Source organism: Schistocerca nitens, chromosome 9 (assembly GCF_023898315.1).
Source record: "Schistocerca nitens isolate TAMUIC-IGC-003100 chromosome 9, iqSchNite1.1, whole genome shotgun sequence".
NCBI lineage: Eukaryota > Metazoa > Arthropoda > Insecta > Orthoptera > Acrididae > Schistocerca > Schistocerca nitens.
The window spans coordinates 232,710,904-232,738,728 of NC_064622.1; the positions used below are offsets into that span (position 1 = coordinate 232,710,904).

A 27,825-nucleotide genomic window follows, 5' to 3' on the forward strand; every position below is an offset into this window, starting at 1 on the left:
CCGAGGCACACAGGGCCAACACCCGGCATCATGGTGTGGGGAGCGATCTCCTACACTGGCCGTACACCACTGGTGATCGTCGAGGAGACACTGAATAGTGCACGGTACACCCAAACCGTCATCGAACCCATCGTTCTACCATTCCTAGACCGGCAAGGGAACTTGCTGTTCCAACGGGACAATGCACGTCCGCATGTATCCCGTGCCACCCAACGTGCTCTAGAAGGTGTAAGTCAACTACCCTGGCCAGCAAGATCTCCGGATCTGTCCCCCATTGAGCATGTTTGGGACTGGATGAAGCGTCGTCTCACGCGGTCTGCACGTCCAGCACGAACGCTGGTCCAACTGAGGCGCCAGGTGGAAATGGCATGGCAAGCCGTTCCACAGGACTACATCCAGCATCTCTACGATCGTCTCCATGGGAGAATAGCAGCCTGCATTGCTGCGAAAGGTGGATATACACTGTACTAGTGCCGACATTGTGCATGCTCTGTTGCCTGTGTCTATGTGCCTGTGGTTCTGTCAGTGTGATCATGTGATGTATCTGACCCCAGGAATGTGTCAATAAAGTTTCCCCTTCCTGGGACAATGAATTCACGGTGTTCTTATTTCAATTTCCAGGAGTGTATTACAGAATCACGAAACAGCCATAAAAGAACTGCAAACCATTGTTCATGAAAATCATGAGATCTTGTGGGCTAAAATTGACTCAGTTTCATCTACCGATTCGGTTACGCTACTTGCAAAACCTCAGGAAAACTTAAAGGACATAGTAGATACTCTGAAAATAGGTTCAGAAAGACACATGGAGAAAATTAGTTCATTATCAGAGAAAGTAGTCGAACTTTCGGATCAGTTCACTAACTTATCCACAAAGGTAGATCATAATCTGAATGACGCAAGACCGGTAGTCTTTAATGACCCAGAAGAATACGAACAAATTAAGAAATTCAAACAAATTCAGAATCAAATAAATACGCAACACAAAAGAGAAATCCGGGAAGTACAAGATCAGTTGGCACACGTAATACAAAAATTACATATTTCAGAGGACACTCGCGCTCCAACACGGGAAGAGGGACTTAAAAATACGGAAAAACCACAAAATAATAACACAGGGCATTTCGGAAACTATGAAAGAAATTGGCAAGGTGCACCGAATTTTGAGATGGAACCGCCGACACGAAGTAACAATGACCGATATGCTACTCGCCGACACGATGATTTTGACTATAAGCTGTTCATTACTACACGTAAATTCAAAACATTTAAGAATTCTGGCAACGACATTCATCCACAAGCGTGGCTCCATCAATTCTCTCATTGTTTTCCTCCCAAATGGTCATTAGAGCACAGATCAGAATTTATGTGTGGCTACTTAGAGAATGAACCAGCTGAAAGAATGCGATCAGTCATTCACGATTGTCACAGTGAAGGAGAATTTTGTCATGCCTTCCTCTCAGCATATTGGTCTCAAGCTACACAAGACCGAGTAAAACATAGCATCATAATGATGAAACATTTCGAACAATCTGAATTTTCCAGTCTTGTGAAATATTTTGAAGACATGTTGCACAGTAAGGTACCTGTCAAACCCTTACAGCCCCTCAGAACTCATCCGCATTTGCTTAATCAAATTGCCTGAACATTTACGACATATTATTTTGGCAGGACGTTGCAAAGACGACATTGATGTTTTTCAGGGACTCTTACAAAAATTAGTAATTGACACTGACAATCGCGCGACGCGAAAACATGAACACAACAATTACAGGTCACATCCGTGACAATTCTGCGATGAAAGAAATAACAACTGGATACGACAAGGCTATTCTTACAACGCAAATCGTGAACAAAACAGACACCACCCATATGACAACCACTGGCAGAGTAATAGTTACAGAGAAAGATCGCATTTCCGTAGTAATGAATATGACAGAGACAATCATAGAAATAGACAATCTGGCAACCAGAACTATTATTATCACGGGAGACAGAATAACTTCAGACGCAACAGTCCACCGTGCAGTGGTAATTCAGGGAGAAATTCTTTACCACTTAACCGATAAGAAAGAAACTACAGGAACTACCGACATGACGACAGACGATATAATCATAAGGACAGACCTGAATTTCATCAGAACTGGCGGGATTCAAACAGTGCTGGGCTCTGTCGGCAAGGTGAAGTTGTGGCAGTTAGGTCTCCTAATCGCAATAGGGACGCACGCCAACAAAGAAGTAGCAGACAATGACTCGCACCGCAGGCAGCCACATGCGCCGGCTGGCTCAGAGAAAAATAACATAGACGCTAACCTTGAGAAAAATTTGAGCATTTTTTGCCGATGTACCATATACCACATGAGAATTCCGTTGAAGCTGGAGCTCTGCATAGTAGAAAGAGTAATAGATTGCACCACATTTCACATGTAAAACCGTTTATTGAGAGATAATCTTTTTTTTTTTAACTTAGTCCTTGCTATAAAATTATTCACTTCACGCTACTGGTATAATTTGTCACACCGAGAAACTGTTAACATGCAAAAATGTTTTGAAGTTAACTATCCAGTCTGGAACCTAGGGAACATATTTAGACAGTATTTACGAATGCATTGTTATAGTGAACAGACATCACAATGTTATTGTGTGTGTACATTCTTGCTTGTTAGTTGCACGATTACGTAACGACTATAAGGCTTACATACTTAGAACATTTACTGGTACTGCTAATGAGATTTTAACGCAACATTTTGGTTTACTTGAAAATACATTCTGGATTTAAAGTACTTTCTGAGAGATACCGGATGACACAGTGGTTAGTTTATTTGACAGCTACACGATTATAACACGACGCTACTAATGTGTGACACAATGTACATTGTTGCTATTGCGGTGTATCTGTTTTATATCTGCACAGTTTTTCTGAATTCTTGTGGAAAGTAAAACATGTTTTAGTAGTAACTTTTGTGGTATAGCTACAATGAGACAGCCTTTGTCATAGCACAACAACACGTTACATTATAGTACTTTCTTGATCACAGTAAGGTACATAATAACTACGATACCTATACGCAAAGCATTTCACTTTTGTTTATTACGAGGTAAGTACATTGACTTCTCCAGAACTTTGCTTATGGACGACGATAATTACTACACTTAGCACATTTTTACCGTTAAGTAGTGACAGAGATTATCTTACAACAAGACGCACAGTTTAGCGCTACAGTACACGTATTTGAGTGATTGATTTTGTACATAAAACATTTATTTTTAAAGATTTTTGAATTAAATGATACAAAGGTTTTCTGTGATACATTTCATTCCATTGCTGTAATCTGTAACACCTGAGGGTATAATTACTTTAATCCTCATGGGGGTACATGACTACTCTGTGTACCATGTGTTTGGCAAGCACAAGGAGCCCTAGCTAATGTGGTATTTGCTTATACAACTTTACACATCGGTACTATATTTCTCTAACACATAAATTACACAGCTATCTGATCATTTAACTGAGAGAGACAAACATTTATTTTACTACATCAGTGACAGATGTTTATGTAATTACACAGTTGGATAACTCCACACTTATGAAATTGTATTTTGTATGTACTTTGTGAACTCTTCATATTTTTTCAGAACCATTGTGATACTATGAGAGCTTTGAATGATGTATTTGGAATGAGATCATGATTTTTAAAGTATGTTTGAGGTAGATGACACTATTCAAATGAGCAGAGACTATTTTTTAGGGTTTGAAATTATTGCAGAAAGCTACGACGTTTTTGAGATTTGGCTGAGTTTTTATGATGTTATTTTTACGATGACAATGGGTATTATGCTGTTGAGGTATGTTTATGATCAATAAGCTGATGCTATATGAGGAATTTAATTATGTTACGTATTTGTTATGAAGAAATATTGAAGAAGTGTCGACGAACATGTATCTGTGTAATAAGGTAGAGCATAATGAGTAGTGGTTAGGCACCCTGATTTGAGAAAAAGGATGTTGGAAACCAAGAATTGTACTTTAAGAGTTATGAAATGTGTGTAAAGGCGTGAATGTATCACAATGCCGGTGAAAAGTTTTTGGACACTGTTACATTTATAGGATTTTGTTTCTACACATTTCTACTGTAATTTATCGACTTGTAAAATTTTATTTGTATCGTGTCACTGTAGCGGAAACTTCTGTTGTAAATTTTGGTAAGAAAGCTAAGTGACCTCGACATAATACGTCGTTGACGCACAGCTGTGCGTCACCTGGAGAAAAAGCCATTAGGTGGTGAAAAAACAGGCCATTAACTTCCATATTGACAATTCTTTGTAGAAAGCATCACAAATACGACACGCTCAAACTTGAAAACATGATTACACTGAAGAGTTCTTAATTTATGATATTTACTGAAATGAAATGATGAGAAACATTTTACATCTATTGTCTTTCTAGTTGAGAGATTGCTCATTTTGTTTAATATCTGGTTTCCAGCTGTGTTGCACCATTGGCTTTATAAAATAAAATTAAGTGCATTTGCTAATGTGAACACTTTCTGCCAACAGATCTATTAAATAATAATTTTATGATCCATATTCTTCGAAAAAGGAGCACTTGGAATGGAAAGAACAATAAGAAGGGATTAATAACAGTAACTGCATACATAATTTTCTTTTCAACTATTTGGTAATTTTTTTTTTTGGTTGAGTAAGTTATCGTGATGCATCACTCTAGTGTTAAGATGTGACATAGGTATTAAACACGGCCATTTTTACTGTAATATTTTTTCTGCATGTGAGTTTGTCATGTTTAGATATAAGTTACTGCATTTGCTGCTGCTGATTTTCCAGGCATAGTGCTACTAAATTTCACTTTGTATTACTCTGTTAAGCCAGTTTTACTACTGATTTATTTTTCGTGTTGCTGCACATTGACTCATATTAGTTGTAATGTTGCATTTTCTCTGTTAATTTATATTTACTGCTGCTTGCTTTGCCAATTTGCATTTTTTTGTCATTGCTGTTTGCGTTAATTGTTTTTTTGCTGCTGCATTGCCTCGTCCCTTAGTTTAGCATCTGAGCTCATTAGATTTAAGTTAGCTTAAGATGGGGTAGGCTTTATAAGAGAACGAGTTGTGATGAATTGGAAGAAATGCATTGAGAAGCTATAAGAAAATGGTTTGGCCAAAAAAGAATTTTGAAAGAGGATATGAACAAAAAAGTAGGGTTTAGGGACAACTGATTTAGGTAGGATTTTCTTGGAAATAAATGATGAGGTAAGATAATGGAAAATAAATAATGAGGTAAGAAATATGTTAACATATAAATACAGAAAGCATGCTTGGATAGAATTTTTTTTGGTGGAAACAAATGTTGAAATATGACGAAAGATCTATGGAATGAAGTTTTGGGTTGGACTGCAGTACCAAATGTTACACTGAAAACAAACACTGTCCTTTCCCCTTGTGATATCCCACTATGTGTTTGTGTACCCTTGGGTATTTGTGTTTTCCTGTCTTTATGTGTTTAGCTAATAAGATTTATGTTGTAGAATTTTTCTAGTACTAAGCTACATTCACTATGATGAGGAATACTGTTATCTTCAAATATATTTTGCATTAATAATATGTTATTTTCTTTGTAAAGATTTTTATAGACATTATCAATTCTGTTCTGTTTCAATTCTCATGTGTGAAATTAATGTTTCGAAAACTATTCTAATTATTTTATATATTTACTTATGTCATAATTCCTGTAACACTGATGTGTCTGTTTACTTCTATTCTTTTATAAAGCCTGTACTACTAAAAATGTTATCTGTATTGTTATGTTCTTTAATGGTGTATTTTGTACCTTTGTTATTGTATTCTTATGTTATAAAATTTTAATTGACACCAGTTCATCAAATTAAGTATCATTTAACTGCACACGTTTCTGTTGCTCATAATATATGCACAGTATGTGAGACATTGGGACTGTTAGTGCTTGCACGTATGTTGATAATTCAGCAAGGGACTGGTTAACAGCATTGCTGGTTCTAAGGACAACTAAAAAAAACTTTGTGAGTGCACAAGTGGTGGTTTATGGACTTGCTATATTCTCTGCAAGACTCTTCAATGATGATTGTGTGCCCGCATCTCGTGGTCGTGCGGTAGCGTTCTCGCTTCCCACACCCGGGTTCCCGGGTTCGATTCCCGGCGGGGTCAGGGATTTTCTCTGCCTCGTGATGGCTGGGTGTTGTGTGCTGTCCTTAGGTTAGTTAGGTTTAAGTAGTTCTAAGTTCTAGGGGACTTATGACCACAGCAGTTGAGTCCCATAGTGCTCAGAGCCATTTGAACCATTTTTTGATGATTGTGCACCTGCACAGTCACAGCAGATGGCTGCTGGCCATCTCTACAAGGACTACAGTGGGTCTGCATCTTTGATGGCCCAACAATACCATTATCTCTACAAGGACTGCAGTGAGTCTGTACCTCTGGTGGCACACCAATGCCATAATCTCTACCAGGATTACAGTGGGTCTGCTCTGTGATGACCTACCTACCAATATTCTTCAAAACTTCGACTTACTCAGCTGTAGGTTTGCTCTGTTGTGGACCATTACCTGTCTGCATGTCAAGAGTCAGCACTGTCTTTCCGTTGGAAGGACAACACTACTTCTTCAACACTGCATGGAAATCCACTACTTCCATGTGCGTTTTCTTCAATGTTCAGACTTCGAGAAAAAAAAGAAACACTGCAATTTTACTGTAATGAATGATCAGGACTGTCTCTATGGACTGTGAGAAAATTTTAGCTTTTGATCAACATTGTATCAATAAGTGTGTGCATTTGATTTCTTTGTTATTGTAATTATGAAAAATTTTTTCAAATCTGTATTGGCCAGTGCCCAAAACAATTTGTAAAATTTTTTGTGGGGAGCATGGGGGCTATGTAAGTAGGCTGTATAGGTTTTTTTTTTTTATTGGTAACGCCACGTAGCGCTCTGTATGAAAATCACTGGCTGTGCTGCGTGCAGTCTGTGGCTGGTTTGCATTGTTGTTGGCTATTGTAGCGTTGGGCAGTTGGCTGTTAACAGCACGTAGTGTTGCGCAGTTGGAGGTGAGCCGAAGCAGTGGTGGATGTGGGGAGAGATATATCGGAGTTTTGAAATTTCTAAGACTGGATGTCATGAAGTGCTATATATATTATGGCCATTAAGGTGAATACATTGTTTGTTATTGTAATTATGAAAAATTTTTTCAAATCTGTATTGGCCAGTGCCCAAAACAATTTGTAAAATTTTTTGTGGGGAGCATGGGGGCTATGTAAGTAGGCTGTATAGGTTTTTTTTTATTGGTAACGCCACGTAGCGCTCTGTATGAAAATCACTGGCTGTGCTGCGTGCAGTCTGTGGCTGGTTTGCATTGTTGTTGGCTATTGTAGCGTTGGGCAGTTGGCTGTTAACAGCACGTAGTGTTGCGCAGTTGGAGGTGAGCCAAAGCAGTGGTGGATGTGGGGAGAGATATAGCGGAGTTTTGAAATTTCTAAGACTGGATGTCATGAAGTGCTATATATATTATGGCCATTAAGGTGAATACGTTGTTTGTTCTCTATAAAAATCTTTCATTTGCTAACTGTGCCTATCAGTAGTTAGTGCCTTCAGTAGTTTGAATTTTTTATTTAGCTGGCAGTAGTGGCGCTCGCTGTATTGCAGTGGCTTGAGTAACGAAGATTTTTGTGAGGTAAGTGATTTGTGAAAGGTATAGTTTAATGTTAGTCAGGGCCATTCTTTTGTAGGGATTATTAAAAGTCAGATTGCGTTGCGCTAAAAATATTGTGTGTCAGTTTAAGCACAGTCATATACAATTTTTCTAAGGGGACGTTTCAGTGTGCTGTCGTGTTCAAGGTCATTTCATCGTGACGGTAATCACTGAACATTTTATGCATTAAGAATGTTCCTTCCAAATTTTTGAACTGTGTTTCGAACATACTAAATTGAGTAACCACATTGAATATTTAGCCAGTATGATACAAAATTACTTAATCGAATTGTACACGCTATCGTAGATTGTGTATGTCACTGCTATAGTCAAATGATTCTGCAGTGAAGTCTGTCGTGGTGTACTGGGGCTGTATTATTTCACATACACCAATGTTCATGTCAGGCAACTAGGTTATTCAGCCAAATATTAATAGTTATTTCCCTGTAAGATCTGTACCACATTTAACCCTTTTATGAATCAATAATATCATATCAAAAATATTCTATTTAAGAGAGTTGTCACTGCTATTCTCAGCAGGCAGTTCTGTAGATTTGACCATTTGTGTTCGGCAGTTTTCGGAACGATAGCGTTGCTCCAGAAGTCCTTAGGTGCGCGATCGCTCAGCCTAGTGCTTTAGCTAGGTGTGGGAATGTTACAAAGTGACTTCATTGGCTTAGTAGGAGGGTTTAATGCTAGAACTCTTAATGAACTGTTAGATAATGTATGAGATGTAATGGAAGATATATCTTAAATTTGTAACTTATCTCAGATAAGAATTACTAATTCTTGTTCTCAGCATCAAATGATTCCTGATATGGACAGTAAGAGGTCAGACATAATGGAAAACACCAAAATAGTTCACAAACCCCAGAGCTAATAGAAAAGGTGACTTATACAACGATCACGGCTTAGCGATTTCAGAAAAAAAACATTTGCTATGGATGTGGTAGAAAAATAAACAAACGAATAGAGATTACAGGTAGGAAACATATTGTCTACAAGAAAAGTCTGTATGACATCTATATCAGAAGCAAATAATAGTAACAGCCATTTCAGTAGAACTAGTTAATGACTTTGAAGAGAAATGTATGAATATGATGAACATAAATGAAATCGTTGAAAGTTTTGGGACCAAAAAAAAAATAATTCTGTAAAATGATGGTATGAAAGCGTTGAAAGTAAAGCAAAGAATGGAAATCTGTCAAATGAGGCTAAACGATTTATTAATAGAAGCTGCAACAGGAAAGCTGTGATACATACAACTCTCACACAACTCTAACATAAAAACACACGTATATGAGTCTCGGAATGCAGCTTTCAAGATATTAAAAAAAAATCTCACATTTCAGGTGAGAGGCACAGCAACAATCCACATAATATTAGAGGAGCAATGCAGGAAGAAGTGGATCAGATATAGAAGAAAATACTGCAGTGGATAAAATAGAGCAGGAAAAATCAGTACAACCTCCAAAAAGGAAACGAAAAGAAAAGAACCAGGAGGCAGCAATCATATTAGTGGACTTTGGTGTATCACTTCACATTACTGTAGAGCTTTCTTTGTTGATATAGACTTTTAAAATAACATGCTAAATTTGATCTGAAGATTCCTAGATAGCAATTAAATAAGCGAATTAAACTAGAAAGCACTGAGGACTTCCACATTACCTCTGCTGTAGTACCTTTCATGAGACACTGAAAACACATCTCTGTCATATCAAGTGACAAAATTAAAATTGTTATTATTTGGTGAATCATTATTTAACAGGTAAATAGCACCAATCATACGCAAGAACATCAAACGATTATTGAATTGTGCATAATTATACATACCTGCAGTGAAAATACTGTCGGCGTTGCGAATCTGATTTGCCAGGTTCAAACATTCTGTAGAACAGGACACCTGTGCGGTGCTGATGCCTAATAAAAAGGAAAAACATTGTAACTCTTCAGGCTTTCCAGGCGAGATCTTGACATGTGGAATAACCGAGTCTACTGCCGGATGTATGTGTCGCTTTGGCACAATATTTCGGCCACGTAACTCGTTGCCTTCTTCAGGTGCTACCTGAGACTGCTGTATTGGAAGATCTTGTCCAGTATTTATGCCCAAAGGGTGCTGGGTGCTCTCTGGGAATAAATACTGGGCAAGATCCTCCAATACGGCAGTCTCAGGTAGCACCTGAAGAAGGCAACGAGTTACGTGACCGAAATAGTGTGCCAGAGCGACACAAACATCCGGCAATAGACCAGATTATTCCAAACGTCAAGGAAAACGTTGTGAAAAAGACTACATGGCACTTGCAGACTGTACAGTGTACAATGGGTACATCTGCAGGTAATTCTGTTGATAACCGAGGATGGTGTACTGATAAACATTACTTCAATATTTATGTGATTTACAGAATAATAATTAGAGCTATTATAAGTTATGTATTTTTTGGTTGGCTAGTACCTCCAACAACATGTGCCAAGAGAAAACCATTATGCTTATGTTCCCCCGAGCAGCAGGTCATTTCTTAAAGTGTGTCTGTGTGGATATAAAACAGTCAATCTACACTAACAGGCATAGTCCTCTCAGTGGTGCATATACGGCAGTATAGAAAACATCAGCTCATAAAGCTTGAGATATGTGTGGTAGAAGACCATTCGATGTAGAGAAATAAGAAAACCACCACATTAATCTATATGCATATCAAGGCACCACATATAAAAACATCTGCGCTTACGCTCTGCATCGTCACTGGGAACATAATTTAATTTGTTACAGACACAAAATTAATTTGTTACTAACACTACCTCCCCCCATGTCAACCGTGGACTTTGTCGTTGGTGGGGAGGCTTGCATGCCTCAGCGATACAGATAGCTGTACCGTAGGTGCAATCACAACGGAGGGGTATCTGTTGAGAGACCAGGCAACCATGTGGTCCCTGAAGAGGGGCAGCAGCCAAGTCAGTAGTTGCAGGGGCAACAGTCTGGATGATTGACTGATCTGGCCTTGTAACACTAACCAAAACGGCCTTGCTCTGCTGGTACTGCGAACGGCTTGAAGCAAGAGGAAATTACAGCTGTAATTTTTCCCGAGGGCATGCAGCTTTACTGTATGGTTAAATGATGATGGCGTCCTCTTAGGTAAAATATTCCGGAGGTAAAATAGTCCCCCATTCGGATCTCCAGGCGGGGACTACTCAAGAGGACATCGTTATCAAGAGAAAGAAAACTGACGTTCTACGGAGCGGAGCGTGGAATGTCAGATCCCTTAATTGGGCAGGTAGGTTTGAAAATTTAAAAAGAGAAATGGATAGGTTAAAGTTAGATACAGTGGGAGATAGTGAAGGTGGCAGGAGGAACAAGACTTTTGGTCAGGTGAATACAGGGTTATAAATAAAAATTCAAACAGGGGTAATGCAGGAGTAGTTTTCATAATGAACAAAAAATAGGAGCGCAGGTACGCTACTACAAACAGCATAGTGAACGCCTTATTGTGGCCAACATAGACACGAAGCCCACGCCTACTACAGTAGTACAAGTTTATATGCCAACTAGCTCCGCAGATGACGAAGAATTTGATGAAATGTATGATGAGATAAAAGAAATTATTCAGATAGTGAAGGGAGATGAAATGTTAATAGTCATGGGTGAGTGGAATTCGATAGTAGGAACTGGGAGGGAAGGAAACGTGGTAGGTAAATATGGATACGGGGTAAGAAATGAAGGAGGAAGCCGCCTGGTAGAATTTTGTGCAGAGCATAACCTAATCATAGCTAACACTTGGTTCAAGAATCATGACAGAAGGCTGTATACATGGAAGAACCCTGGAGATACTGGAAGGTATCAGACAAATTGTATAATAATAAGATAGAGATTTAAGAACCAGGTTTTAAATTGTAAGACATTTCCATGGGCAGATGTTTACTCTGACCACAATCTACTGGTTATGAACTGTGGATTAAAACTAAAGAAACTGCAAAAATGTGTGAATTTAAGGAGATGGGATCTGCATTAACTGACTAAACCAGAGGTTGTACAGAGTTTCAGGGAGAGCATAAGGGAACAATTGACAGGAATGGGAGAAAGAAATACAGTAGAAGAAGAATAGGTAGCTTTAAGGGATGAAATAGTGAAGGCAGCAGAGGATCAAGTAGGTAAAAAGATGAGGGCTAGTAGAAACCCTTGGGTAACAGAGTAAATATTGAATTTAATTGATGAAAGGAGAAAATATGAAAATGCTGTAAATGAAGCAGGCAAAAAGAAATACAAACGGCTCAAAAATGGTATCGACCGGAAGTGCAAAATGGCTTAGCAGGAATGGCTGGAGGACAAATGTAAGGTTGTAGAGGCTTACCTCACTAGGGGTAAGATAGATACTGCCTAAAGGAAAATTAAAGAGACCTTTGGGGAAAATAGAACCACTTCTATGAATATGAGCTCAGATGGAAACCCAGTTCTAAGCAAAGAACGGAATCACGAAGGTGGAAGGAGTACATATAGGGTGTATACAAGGGCGATGTAATTGAAGACAATATTATGGAAATGGAAGAGGATGTAGATGAAGATGAAATAGGAGATATGATACTGTGTGAAGAGTTTGGCAGAGCACTGATATACCTGAGTCGAAATAAGGCCCCTGGAGTAGACAACATTCCATTAGAACTACTGCCAGCCTTGGGAGAGCCAGTCCTGACAAAACTCCACCATCTGGTGAGCCAGATGTACGAGACAGGCGAAATACCCTCAGACTTCAAGAAGAATATAGTAATTCCAGTCCCAATCAGGTGTTGACAGATGTGAAAATTACCGAACTATCAGTTTAATAAGTCACAGCTGCAAAACACTAACGCGAATTCCTTACAGACGAATGGAAAAACTGGTAGAAGCCGACCTCGGGGAAGATCAGTTTGGATTCCGCAGAAATATTGGAACATGTGAGGCAATACTGACCCTACGACTTATCTTAGAAGATGGATTAAGGAAAGGCAAACCTAAGTTTCTAGCATTAGTAAACTTAGAGAAAGCTTTTGACAATGTTGACTGGAATACTCTCTTTCAAATTCTGAAGACGGCATGGGTAAATTACAGGGAGCGAAAGGCTATTTACAATTTGTACGGAATCCAGACGGCAGTTATAAGTGTCTAGGGACATGAAAGGAAAGTAGTGGTCGGGAAGGGAGTGACACAGAGCTGTAGCCTCTCCCCGATGTTATTCAATCTGTATATTGAGCAAGCAGTAAACGAAACAAAAGAAATATTCGGAGCGGGTATTAATATCCATGTAGAAGAAATAAAAATTTTGAGGCTCGCCGATGACATTGTAGTTCTGTCAGAGACAGCAAAGGACTTGGATGAGCAGTTGAACGGAATGGACATTATCTTGAAAGGAGGATATAAGATGAACATCAACAAAACAAAACGAGGATAATGGAATGTAGTCGAATTAAGTCGGGTGATGCTGAGGGAATTAGATTAGGAAATGAGACACATAAGTAGTAAAGGAGTTTTGCTATTTTGGGAGAAAAATAACGGATGATGGTCGAAGTTGAGAGACTGGCAATGGCAAGGAAAGCGTTTCTGAAGAAGAGAAATTTGTTAACATCGAGTATAGATTTAAGTGTCAGGAAGTCGTTTCTGAAAGTAGTTGTATGGAGTGTAGCCATGTATGGAAGTGAAACGTGGACGGTATATGGTTTGGACCAGAAGAGAATAGAAGCTTTGGAAATGTGGTGCTACCGAAGAATGCTGAAGATTAAATGGGTAGATCACATAACTAATGAGGAGGTATTGAATAGAATTGGAGAGAAGAGAAATTTGTGGCCCAACTTAACTAGAAGAAGGGATCGGTTGGTAGGACATGTTCTGAGGCATCAAGGGATTATCATTTTAGTATTTGAGGGCAGCGTGGAGGGTAAAAGTGGTAGAGGGGGACCAAGAGATGAATACACTGAGCAGATTCAGAAGGATGCAAGTTGCAATAGGTACTTGAACATGAAGAAGCTTGCACAGGGTAGAGTAGCATGGAGAGCTGCATCAAACCAGTCTCAGGACTGAAGACCACAACAACAACAGAAACTCAACACAAAGTATGCAAAAAGCCCAATTGAACGTAAGAAGGTTTGTCTCCTAAATGGCTTCTTTTTTGACCCACATTCACTGGAACGTACTGTTTGCATTACCTGTATCATACTGGGTTGAAGTAACAGAACCAGTTGATGAAATTTAGTTGTTAAGTTTGCTACGAAGAACAACTACATGGACAGCAAAAATAATGAACGGGATAGTAAAAATAATAAGCAATAATTTGATGCATCAAATAATATGTGAAAAAGAAAAACAGAAATTGCAATGTGGCTGTTACGGAAATCCTACGATTGCATTACTGTATTGCCAGTTTGACTTACTGTAGTGAGACATCTACTTCAAATGGGAGAACTGCTCAGGAACTGATGGTCGCTCAGTGAGCAGTCGATAGATGCACGTTGACAGTTACTAGGAAAGACCGGAAAACAATCAATTCTAACAATGAACAGGTGGGAGAGCAACACGTAGTCACGACTGTAATAAAAATGAAATGACAGTGACGTGTAGCCATAGGAATGTATGTTAGGCGGAAAAAGAGAGTTCCTTACTAAGATACAAGAAAATAAGAAGACGACACCCTTCCGGAAGGTATGATGGCATTGTTTGGCCGTTAAAAGTGTCTCCATTGAGTACTGAGTGAAAGGGGTAGGGGTGATGGTTAAGTGTACCAGCTGGGCTAGACTCCAATATCCATTTCAAAAACCTACGACATAAAGTGTAAGCATCCGCACAATTGCATTGAGATGTTATATCCACCCAGGCCATTTGTTGAAATCTGGGGTTTTGGACTAATAGAAACCAAAGCGACTGAATCGTTGGCCAAGGTTATAAAAGCCTGTCCCACCGTACCGGAAGTTGATAGAGCAGAATAACGAGATGTAGTTTATGTACTATGACCTAACTATCTGGAGACAATGGGTGAGGTTGACAGAAAACATGTCGTTCACAACTCACACGTTAACTTAAAGAAAAATTTTTGCATGACATTGTAGCGAACTACAAAATTTGCCAGGGAAGGGGATATAATTTCACTACTGTTTACGACATGCCTAGCAGGTACGAGATTGTAAATGTTTTGGTGCGAATGGAGAGCCAGAAATCTACTGTAGTACATCTCTGTTAAAAACGCCCTGAGACTTTTTGTTTTATGCGTGTATGTAGAGATTTCTGGCTCTCAATTTACAGGAGTAGAAAATGTAGAGCTATCCGCGTAAAAAACATTGTGTGCCCAGATGAATACCTGCCACTTTTAATGTTAGTCCTTAACTCTTATTTATAAGCATTCCGATAATATCACAGTCCAATATACACTACGTGATCAAAAGTAGGCCTATACGCACACCCACAAAAACATATGTTTTTCATTTTAGTTGCATTGTGTTGTCATCAACGGCCAGGTATTCCATATCAGGGACCTCAGTAGTTATTAGATATCGTGAGAGAGCAGAATGGGGTGCTCCGCGGAACTCACGGCCTTCGGACGTGGTCAGGTGATTGGGTGTCACTTGCGTCATACGTCTGTACGTGAGATTTCCACATTCCTAAACATCCCTAGGTCCATTGTTACCGATGTGATAGTGAAGTGGAAACGCGAAGGGACACGTACAGCACAAAAGCGTACAGGCCGACCTCGTCTGTTGACTGACAGGGACTGCCGACAGTTGAAGAGGGCCGTAATGTGTAATAGGCAGACGTCTATCCAGACCATCTCACAGGCATTTCAAACTGCCTCATGATTCACTGCAAGTTCTATGACAGTTAGGCGGGAGGTGAGAACACTGGGATTTCATGGTCGAGCTGCTGCTCATAAGCCACACATCACGCCGGTCAGTGCCAAACGACACCTCGCTTGGTGCAAGAAGCGTAACCGGCCGAAGTGGCCGAGCGGTTCTAGGCGCTGCAGTCTGGAACCGCGAGACCGCTACGGTCGCAACTTCGAATCCTGCCTCGGGCATGGATGTTTTTGATGTCCGTAGGTTAGTTAGGTTCATCTAGTTCTAGGTTCTAGGGGCTAATGACCTCAGAAGTTGAGTCCCATAGTGCTCAGAGCCATTTTGCAAGAAGCGTAAACATTGTACGATTGAACTGTAGAAAAACGTTGTGTGAAGTGACGAACCACGGTACACACTATGGCAGGGTGTGGGTATGGCGATTGCCCGGTGAACCTCATCTGCCAGCGTGTGTAATGCCGTCAGTAAAATTCGGAGGCGGTGATGTTGTGGTGTGGTCGTGTTTTTCATGGAGTGTGCTCGCACCCCTTTTTGTTTTGGGTGGCATTATCACAGCACAGGCCTACACTGATGTTTTAAGCACCTTATTGCTTCCCACTGTTGATGAGCGATTCGGGGAATGCAATTGCACCTTTCAAAAATGGTTCAAATGGCTCTGAACACTATGGGACTTAACATCTATGGTCATCAGTCCCCTAGAACTTAGAACTATTTAAACCTAACTAACCTAAGGACATCACACAACACCCAGTCATCATGAGACAGAGAAAATCACTGACCCCGCCGGGAATCGAACCCGGGAACCCGGGCTCGGGAAGCGAGAACGCTACCGCACGACCACGAGCTGCGGACTTGCGTCTTTCAACACGACAGAGTACCTGTTCACAATGCCGCGGAATAATTACACGACAATAACATCCCTGTAATGAACTGGCCTGCACTGAGTCCTCACCCGAATCCTACGGAACTCCTCTGGGATGTTTTGGAACGCCGACTTCATGCCAGGACTCACCGACTGACATTGATACCCGATCTGCTGCGCCTACATTAAATTCTGTGAAGAAATATAAGAAAGTTTTCTAAACGTTTGCGTAGGGTATATCTGAGGAGTACGTGGGTACCAGTCCGGTATTGACCTCGTGGGATGTGGGAAACCGCCTAAAAAGCGCAGTCAAGTTGGTCGTCACCCCGGCCCTTGTCGATAATCCGCCGGGCGGATTCGAAAGGGGACCCTCTTTCTCACCCCGAAAGCGAGCGCATTAATACTCATGGCTACACGGGTGGGTATGTTTCCGTATACAACTCATCTTGTTTAGCAGTTAATCTAGAAACTAACTCCCACATCAGCTGTCTAGAAATTCACTTGCTTTTCCGATAACTGACCACAAGAGAAAAGTATTTTTAGGTTACCTGAAAAACAAATGTGAGTAGTAGCTCATTTCAAAATAGTTGGAATGAAATTTCTCAACAAACAGACATGCCGATGTGCAACTTCGTATTTTCGTGATATATTTACCGATCTGTATCTTGGGTCTGCAGCGGCACAAACTTAAATTCTCACGTGTAAACTAATGGATGCCAGTGGTGTAGATTTAGCGTGTCAGCGCACTCAGAAGACGGCAAGAAAATGTATGGCCGTTATAATCTTTGATATTCTGTTGCTGTACTCCCAAAATCAAATGGATCATCTCGTGTATTATTTCGGGCGTCTTATAGTGTAATCCGTAATTAGCGTAACTGCTATAGGATTGTAAGATTGAGGGAGAGACTGTGGAAAATATTGTTTAGCGTCTTCCACGAAGTAAGTGCCTATTGGGAAGAATTTTTCTTATTAGGGAGGGGAATGACACATTGATATTTCGGTACATTCGTTGCAGCAAAAAGAAATCGCATAAAATGGAAAAGTCTTACACTGGACAAAATGATCGTTTGCCATCAAACAACGTACATATGTACGCAAGTGGGAACTTACGCTCTTGCGTATAAGAAACCAGTTTATATATAGTGAAGAAAAACTTAAAACGAAAGAGAAATGTTTCAAATAAGGTGAACGAGTATACCATATACTACTTCATGTAGCCTGTAAAGAAAATAATTTATTAAATAAAATTGGCTTTCGGGACATTCCCATGCAACTGTCTCAAGAGCAGAAGATACGGCAATGTGTTTCAGCAATTTAGAACATTCAGAAGGACCAAGCCGTACCCTAGTACGAGGTTGCATAGGCTTAGACTAGTCCTTCCACGCAGTTCATGCGATGTTCGTGTCGCTAATGACGATACGATTATAGGGATAACACAACACTCAGTAGCTGTGCGGATAAAATCTCCTACGCCACCGGGGAATCGAACACGGGCTCCTTCACCAAACAATTTTGTAGGTTTTGTATGTATTTCTATCAGGCTTAAAAAACTGGTTTCAAGCGACTGGGCTACACTTCATACTTTCACCCCTTATTGGCACAGACCGAAAACATCTGTTCTCCATATATTCACTGCAGCAAGCTGCGTGAGACATTTGCACGTTTACAGCTTAACTTCGAGTCACACCTTTTAATTTTAATACTTCTTGAAGCAGTTTATAAATCGTTAACTCGAAAATAATGAATACCTGGGGGTACCGACGTTTGGCTGCTGTAAGAAGTAATGATTCGCATGGGGCAATTTTTGAATTTAGATGGCAACAGGGCTATAGAGACCTACATCTACGATAACGAAAGTACTCAAAGTTATTGCTTTTTAAAAACAAGACACAAATGTCTTTTCATGAAACCGCGGCTTGCAGACGAAGACCAAAAATTAAGTTTCTCTTGACCGAACCGTAGTTAAGCAATGGTGCGAGAAAGAAACAATTACTTACCTACACAAGCAGCGACCACGAGAACGGTAAACAGTGTCTTCTGCATCGCGGAAAGTATGGTGGCGTCCGGAACAGTGCTCTTTAAATACTTTTCACCGTCCATTGTTTTACAGAGGTCACCGTGATAGTTATTATCTGTCAAAAAAAGTCATGTGGAAACCTTATACGTGCGTATCACCTAATTAGCGAGGAGATATTCTATTAACTTCCTGATATGGCAGGGGAATGCAGCAACGGGAAGTGCTTTATCTATTCATTTATGTCAATAAAACCGGTAAGACCAGTGTCTCAGCCCTAGCCAACTGAGACACTTGTTTTGTTGGAAAGGGGAAACTTCCGTGTGTCAAGGCCGAAAGAACAGTAAGACTAGTCACTGGTCACTATGTTCGCATTTGCCGCATCTAGATCCACGGTGAATGACGTATGTGACAATCATCTGTAATGTTGTCGAGACGCTGAACATTTCAGGCGACATAGTGTAGAAGCGACGTCCATTTTGAACGTCACAAGCCACCAATCAATTCGTATGTATACATTTTTTGGAACATTTTCTCACTTTAAAATATTGTATACCAGGAAGTAAATGCAAAAATGGTTCAAATGGCTCTGAGCACTATGGGACTCAACTTCTGAGGTCATTAGTCCCCTAGAACTTAGAACTAGTTAAACCTAACTAACCTAATGACATCACAAACATCCATGCCCGAGGCAGGATTCGAACCTGCGACCGTAGCGGTCTTGCGGTTCTAGACTGCAGCACCTTTAATCGCACGGCCACTTCGGCCGGCGAAGTAGATGCAGCAAACTGGCTGTCTCTTATGGTTAATAAAAACTGAGTTTTCGTATTTCTAAGAATAATTATTTTGATTATCTGCCATTCTAATAAGTGCTGTTGTTGACTTACTTGTTAGGTTCGTTTTTACCGTAAGCAATTTCCAAAGTGAAGAAATATCTAAAGTAAAAGAAATTTAGGGTTTTGTGGGAAATGCTATCAGGTACCTCACAAGCTCAGATTTTCAGAATAACAGATCTGTAGATACCTGAAGAATACAAGTGCCTTGAATTGTCTCATCTACCGAAGCTTGTATGAATTCATAGGAAGTCCTCAAGTCTGGGACTTTCAATAGTTGCAGATTGGGTGACACGGTTTGATCGTCCAAATCTCTTGAGTCAAACCATCATACAGTAGTTTTTCCTGTCTGTTACTGTGTACGATAAAGTACAGCTTTAAATTTCCTTTCTTCCTGTCCTTTCTTAGAAAAGTGTAAGGACGCGATTTGATGCAATGTCAATCGAATAAAAGTTGAATTAAAGTTGTGTACGTCAGTTACTTGTTTTAACAAGTATCCCATTTGTTATCGGAGTACTCAACTATTTTATTATAAATGTACTCTTTCTTTTCTTTGATTAGGTGGTAATCCTATATCTGCGATATTGGATCCATTAATTTTGAAACGTTAAATTTCTTGTTTAAAGTAAGAACAAATCTACGAAACGCATCTACAACGTTTACTCGACATTATGCTATCGTTGAGGAACACCGCATTATTGTTCTACGAATGTTATCTTTGGTGTTATTTTTTACGAGATGAATTTCAATTGTCCAAAATCACATGAAAGCAGATTGTAATCAAGAACCCAGCAAAAAATCTAATTTAATTACGCATGCCCTGACGCATCATGCCTCAAACTGCATGATTCAGTACCTGAAACGCCTCTAGATTAATGTGAGGGACCTCAGACATGCTGCTGAATGTGTCTGTGATATGGTTACCGGTCCCCTTATATTTTACTGCAAACCGAAAGATGGAAAGCGGACAGCCCAACACGAAGTATTACTATTTCATTCATAATTGGCATAACAGCAAAGAATGTATTAAAAGAACATGGCATTTTCCACTTGTTCTGTATGTATGGGGATACTGAGAAACCTAACATTTCCTAGAAACTAAACTTCTCAGAAGATACAAAAACATTCCAAGTTTTAAAATGATGCCTAAATTCAGTTTTTCTTCTAATTTTTAGTTAAAATTAATGTAGAGAACCTAGTGCCAATGCTCTTACGACTGTTCTTTGGATTTTTCCTCACAAATTCCTTATCACTTCTAGGTTTCTTTCGTGTCACTGGTATTACTGCTGTGAGTCCTTGAAGGAATACATTCTAATCATTTCTTCTTTTGGAATTCTGAATTAAGAATAGGATTTAACAGGCATTGTTCGTTGTTCTTTGGATTTTTCCTCACAAATTCCTTATCACTTCTAGGTTTCTTTCGTGTCATTGGTTTTACTGCTGTCAGTCCTTGAAGGAATACATTCTAATCATTTCTTCTTTTGGAATTCTGAATTAAGAATAGGATTTAACAGGCATTGTTCGTTATGCTGCTGTTAATGTACGTTCCTACCCACGGTTACGGGGCTAACGAATTTATTGATGACTTTTTTTTTTGGCGCAAAAATAATTGAGGTCATAAGCCGCATGTCAGAACTTTAGAACACTAATACGAAAAATGTTATGTGTATTCACAATGATTAGATATATTGAGGGACACACAACAATATACACCACTCAAGGCTGTTTAAGTCTTATGCCTTCCAAAGAAACGAATAAAACTGTACTATAAAATAAATAATGAATATTATTTTTCATTTAACCGGATTCTCCATTTGTGCACAACATTTTATTGCACCCAGTTTGCTGTTTGAATTTGAATCACTTGTTTTGTTAATACATTTAGTAATAGTCAGCGATTTGGTGTCGCTGTGTATATTTTGCAGTATGGTTTTTGTGTTTTGGTCAGATATAGGTATTGACCTGCTACTGCGTTCGTAATACTGTATTGTTTTGATAATAAATTATACTTTGTCACAAAAGCTCATACGAATAGGTAACCGCTTGAAACGTCCACATTAGTGGAACAGTGTTCTGTTATTCGATTTTTACTTGCTGAAGGCGAGAAACCGGTGAATATATATTGCAGAATGTAAAAGTTTATGGTGAAGGTTGTATGAATTATAGCTATTGCAGTCTGGGAATGCACAGTTAAATACTCCTTTAATGGGCCGAGGGAGGTCAGAATGTTACCGAAGACGATAGTCGAAATAAAAAGATATGGAGTCGTGTATTGCAAGACGCATTTCCTAACCCGTTTCAAAAATCATTGGTAACTCATCACACGTTTTGGAGAACAAGGACTAGACTCACACTGGATGCACAAAAGTGAAATACAGTAGGAAAAACAGTTCACTACTACTGTTGTTGTATGAAAACACAAAATAAACTAGAGCACAGAATGTATACAGTGAACTTAAACGTGGTTGAAAAAGAGTTGTGTGATTTACAACGCATGTTCCATCTACTTTAAAATGAAGCAAAAGTGTCGCGAAACCAGAAATGTATATATTGCTGACTATCTGCAAAGGAAAATTTACAATATAGACAAAGCAATATTAGAGCCGCTTGGAACAGGTTACTTACGTATACATGTGGCGACCACAACGACAGGAAACAATGGTTTCTGCATGACGGTGTTAAGGTCGAACCAGGAACGTTCCCCTTGCAGAAATTCAGCGAGTTATTGCAAATGAAGGTCACATCGATAGCAGACGACACTGTGCGTGAGTATGCACGTCAGTTAGCCTTATATACATATATATCTTCTAATAGCGCAAGACACACAGTGTATTCATTGTTGCGCCGGGAGAAAATATATAAATCTGACAAATACTTACCTGTTGTTTTTATGTATCTATCATGGTCGCAACAGAGAGCATGATAGTCCAGACCAAACTAGCTTTCTTTATTTTCGTTTTTCAACCAAGTTCTCCAAAATTAAGAAAGCAAAAGTTACTTGGTGTTTACAGGAGGCTATGTAATTCATTCGATTCTTGGAGCAAAAGTGCAAAAATGTTGGAAAAGGGATATCATTGCACCATCTTAGTATGTAAAGTCCTCAGCAGCAGCTAAAATAGAGACAGCTTATTTGATTCACGTACAAGTTTCATTTCTTAATTACTAAGTATCGTCAGTTGGTTGTTGTTATTGCGCCCCAGCTTCGCCTCTGCCAGCAGAAAATTTCTATGGAAGATTTAGCAGGTGACGTCCCACGTAGGTGACAAGAAACACAATACGGTACTCAATAACAGTTTCCGTGTAAAACACTGTATGAGGATTATGATGACAGTATGAAAACCACTCGTGAAAATTGTGCTGTTAAGTTGCTGACACAATGGGAGCGATGGGTCTACGACGTCATTGTTGCTCAAAGGTTACATCTTGCACCTCAGTCTTGTTGTAAGATTGACGACAAAAGAGCTAGCGTTTCAGAAACAACAGCAGGCCAGGCTTACCTAATATAGACAATTTTAGACAAGCATAACATACACATTGCCAGCAGTCTATCTCCACTACCTGTGGGCATGCTGTTCGCACCAAGTCTCAATTAATACTGATGACTTGCTGCCTCTTAAGTGCAAATGACCTACTGGATAACTTCCGACCATTGCTAACCACCTACTCCGGTTCACCTACAGGCGATCCAGCTGCCCAGCCGTCATCACTTGCGGGGGCAAATGCTGTTGCTGTCTGTCGCCGTCAGTGCAGGCACAATTCACTGCTATGAGCCGCCAGAATCCATGTTGGGGACAACAATTTAATTACGCATGCCCTGACGCATCATGCCTCAAGCTGCATGATTCAGTACCTGAAAAGCCTCTAGATTAATGTGAGGGACCTCAGACATGCTGCTGAATGTGTCTGTGATATGGTTACCGGTCCCCTTATATTTTACTGCAAACCGAAAGATGGAAAGCGGACAGCCCAACACGAAGTATTACTATTTCATTCATAATTGGCATAACAGCAAAGAATGTATTAAAAGAACATGGCATTTTCCACTTGTTCTGTATGTATGGGGATACTGAGAAACCTAACATTTCCTAGAAACTAAACTTCTCAGAAGATACAAAAACATTCCAAGTTTTAAAATGATGCCTAAATTCAGTTTTTCTTCTAATTTTTAGTTAAAATTAATATAGAGAACCTAGTGCCAATGCTCTTACGACTGTTCTTTGGATTTTTCCTCACAAATTCCTTATCACTTCTAGGTTTCTTTCGTGTCACTGGTATTACTGCTGTGAGTCCTTGAAGGAATACATTCTAATCATTTCTTCTTTTGGAATTCTATAAATTTAGCTTATAAGTATCTTGCTGCCTTCTGTTATCTCCCTGTCATGGATATCATCTGCTAACTGGAAATGAAATTACATATTCAACTGACTTTAATGTTCTAATTAAACGTTAATTTTGAGGCAATCCTGAGTTTCAGGTTATAACTAACCTGCAGTAATAGCTATGATTTTTGATTGATTTCTATTCCCTTTACAATTTATATATGTTTCATTTTTCACTATTGCTCGTCTTATGGCTATATGTTTCTGAAAACCCACTGTATTCTATCTTTCTTTCATTACTTTCTGAAACTTGGAACTAGCAACACCACAGTCTGATATTTTACCACCATAACAATGTAAGCTAGTCAAACAAAAGTGTAAGAGCCAATGTCGATTATTCTCTCTGTTTAAAACAGCGCAAAAAAAGTTAAAATTTCGTGAAAGCCCGTATATTTTATGCTTTTGAGGTTTTCCTTCAGTTACAGTGATACAGTGGGCATAACAAAGCAAAAATTCCAAAAACATATGGGATTTCCCTAAATCATGATTGGGCTATATGACTACAGTACATAATCATGGGTAACTCAATTTTGTAAAAAGAATCGACACATAGGCTTTATTGATATTTCCATCCAATTAGCATCAGCCATTCTCAGGTCTTTTGTGATCTTGAATAAAATAGAATGTATTATACTACCTCCACAAATGGAAATTCATTGATGAGAATACAAAATTGTTTTAAATATATTTAACTGCAAGGAAAACTAGGCAATTGTGCTGAAATGACAGCACATTTAAATCTGAATCTTATATTCGTGCTAGTTCATATATGCTCCCTTGCTGATATGATGACAGCTTAACATTTATGAGGGTATTACCTCAATCTAAATGTAAGGCTAAGGCAGGAATGAATGGAATAATAATTTCAAATACTGTGACTGTATATTTGTGTGTGTATTTGTGGAGAGTTAGAAATGGTAAGAAATAGATATGTGGAGAAAGAAAGAAAATTTGAGACACACAATTCCAAATTTTCGAAAACCAACCACCTAAGAGCATATGAACACCAACAATGACATAGAAGTGCATTAACCAACGAACATACATACAAAAATGTTAATGACAAGCATGAAATCTTGTATTACCCTAAGAAATGAATATCTTACACGTTATAGAAAATTTCAGCTATTTAAAAAAGCAGACTAGTACACTTCTCAATGTGCAAACAGATCTACAGAACAAAAAATCTCACAGTAACTTGATTCATATTTTCTGCTAATGACCAATCAAGAGTCATCTATTAAATAAAATGAAATTTAAGAATTTAATCACACCTTACTTTCTATTTGACAATGGCCTTGCCACAGTGGATACACCAGTTCCCGTGAGATCACCGAAGATACGCACTGTCAGGCGTGGCCGGTGCACTCAACCTCGTGATGCCAATTGAGTAGCTACTCGACTGTATAGTAGCGGCTCCGGTCAAAGAAAACCATCATAACGACCGGGAGAGCGGTGTGCTGACCACAAGCCCCTCCTATCCGCATCCTCAACATGAGGATGACATTGCGGTCGGATGGTCCCGATGGGCCACTTGTGGCCTGAAGACGGAGTGCTCTTTTTTACTTTGTATTTAAATATTTTTTATTTTACTTTATATTTCATACTGTTTTACGTCTTAATACGTTTAACTTCATCAAATAAACACATAAATGTATAGTCATAGTATTCGAAACTATTATTCCACTTGTTGAATGCTTAGCTCTACTGTCTGATCAACATAATATCTTTGTAAGTGTCAAATTGTCAAGCTGTTTCACCAGCAAGACAGGACATCTGAAGAAACATAAATAAAAGAAACCAAATTAACGATGTTGCTGTTTCATTACACATTTCGTATTTTTATGTTGTAGGTAAATGTATTTCCAATACTTTTACATTTACATCATTACGTTATATTCCTTGACGTAATGTAAGATATTTGGCTTTGTACAGAATCATAAAATCACTTGAGTATAGTCCAGAAAGCTGAAAATAGTTTTGTATAATAAAATTGGGATATCAGAAGTGGTAAATGGCATATCTTTTAATTAATTCATTACTGTAGCACCCAATTTGGAAAAGATGTGTGACTTTCTACCATGAAAGGCAAAGGGGTAAAATCCAACATTATCAACACAAAAAATTAAACTGTTGAACTACTCGAAACATCAGATTTAACAAACAGGGCCTGAAGCCAAAATTAATCATAAAATTTGTCAATTCTGGTGCTGTGTTTTAAATAATCAGAGTAATCAATTATTATGCACATCTTGTGAGTAAAGAAATCATAGACATGCATACAAAGGAAATAAAAAGTCTCATTGTTCATGCTAAAAATATGAAAGAAAGTTTCAAATATGACTAAATACACAAATATAACTTAATATTTCAGTTCACAGAAGCAGAGCTGGATGTCATAACATTGACATACTGGCAGTTGGCTTTGTCTGCATTGGATATACTAAATTTATTGCATTACATCTGATTTAAGGATGCTGAAGAATTTCAATTTTTTTCAACCAAGTATCTCATTAAGAACTCTAGCTGCATATTTTGTATTATGAAAGAAAATTTCTATTTCTTCCACGATATCAGTTCTTTAACATTCTCTGTAAAATTCGAAGGTTGTCGTTGGTTGTCAAAAGATGCTGTCTGTTATTGATGTGTGTTGCTACTGGTGTTTTCTTACATTTATCCAGATAATAGCAATGTCTTAGTTCTTTACATTGTGTGTTGAAATTTGTCTGTTTAGCCTATACAATATGTGTTGCATTGGCTGCAGGTAATTTTGTAAACGCCAGGGCATCAAAATCTGAATTTAGTAGTTTCACATTGTGGATAATCTTCATACTACATACTAAGGTCCTTCTTAATGTTGAAGCTGAATCTTACATCTGTGTTTTCGTAAAGCCTTGCTAAGTTCTCAGGCGTTACACTAACATATTAATTTTTTCATATTTAAATGCTGCGTTGTTATCAGTTTTGAGGGTATTTTGTTGTTGTTCATTCAGGTATTGTTTGCCTGTTGCGTTATTGTATTAAAGAGTAAAGGATAAGACCCACTGTGTATTGAAGAAGATATTATAGTCTCCATTTCTTGTTGGAATTCTGTGTGATGAAGAGGAAAATTGCATCTAGCACTCATACACATGTAGCTTTTTTTCTGGGAGGCCGTAGATTTCGTGTAAATACTGAAAATCAACTTGATACATCTGGCATATACAAAATCACCTTCAGATAACCCAACAAATATTATACTGGTGGAAAATTCAGAAATTCCAGAACTCCTTTTAAAGAACATGTAGACTGCTAAAGACTGGATAAATGTAACGAATCAGCAGTAGCAACACGCTTTAAAGACACAGGCTGTCCGTTTAAAAATGAAGAAAACCTTAAAATTTTGCACAAAATCAGAAAACGAAATAGAATGGATATCCTGAAAGAAACTGAAATTATAATTCATAATTCAAAACAAACAGAAAATAATCATAACGAGATAATCGACTTTAAAAGCTCAAATTGTTCAGTAGTCTTAAAACAACAGTAACACATTTTATAAAATACATTTTATCCATCAGCTGTTTATTTGTCCTATTGTTTATCTACCAGTTTTGGTTATTAACCATCAACAGGATGTCTATCAGCAGCAACATTAAAAAACTTTGAAAGTACAATGCATACAAAAGTAGCAAAACTCAACATATATATGGGTACAAAATTCCATTTGTATACTTACAGGGTATAACAGATTATTTAAAAGCGTCTCACATTCCATGCAACCTAAACAACATCGAAATTATTCAGTGCAATTCTACAATCAATTTATCTTATAATACTGACAGTCATGTCTTATTTCAAACAGACAGACATCACATGGGAAACAAGATGAACAGTTACTGGAAGAACCCCTCAGCAGTCAAGTTATATCAAAGATATTACATTTGTACTGCACAGGTAACCTAACAACATACTTATATTTAAAAGTGTCTCACATTCCATTGAAGCTAAACAACATCGAAACTACCAAGTACAATTCTACAAGCAATTTATCTTAGAACACTGGCAGTCATGTATTATTTCAAACAGACAGACATCACATGGGAAACAAGACGAACAATTACTGGAAGAACCCCTCAGCAGTCAAGTTATATCAAAGATAGTACATTTGTACTGTACAGGTATCCTAACAACATACTTTTGCATCATTGGTAAGGTGGAG

General features: G+C 38.6%; 1 protein-coding gene and 1 long non-coding RNA gene across 2 annotated transcripts in view; one reads left to right on the top strand and one right to left on the bottom strand.

The window, feature by feature from the left end:
• Positions 1-18,447, bottom strand: part of LOC126203500 (uncharacterized) — a 33,359-nt gene extending 14,912 nt beyond the window's left edge. The window contains exons 1-2 of the mRNA XM_049937828.1: positions 18,396-18,447; positions 9,567-9,653 (exon numbers count right to left, since the gene is read on the bottom strand). Of these exons, the coding sequence (XP_049793785.1) occupies positions 9,567-9,653; positions 18,396-18,441 (133 nt within the window). The 5' untranslated portion in view covers positions 18,442-18,447. The remainder of the gene's footprint in view (positions 1-9,566; positions 9,654-18,395) is intronic.
• The window catches only part of LOC126203501 (uncharacterized), a 119,489-nt gene that overhangs the window by 67,792 nt on the left and 23,872 nt on the right, over positions 1-27,825 (top strand). The window lies entirely within an intron of this gene.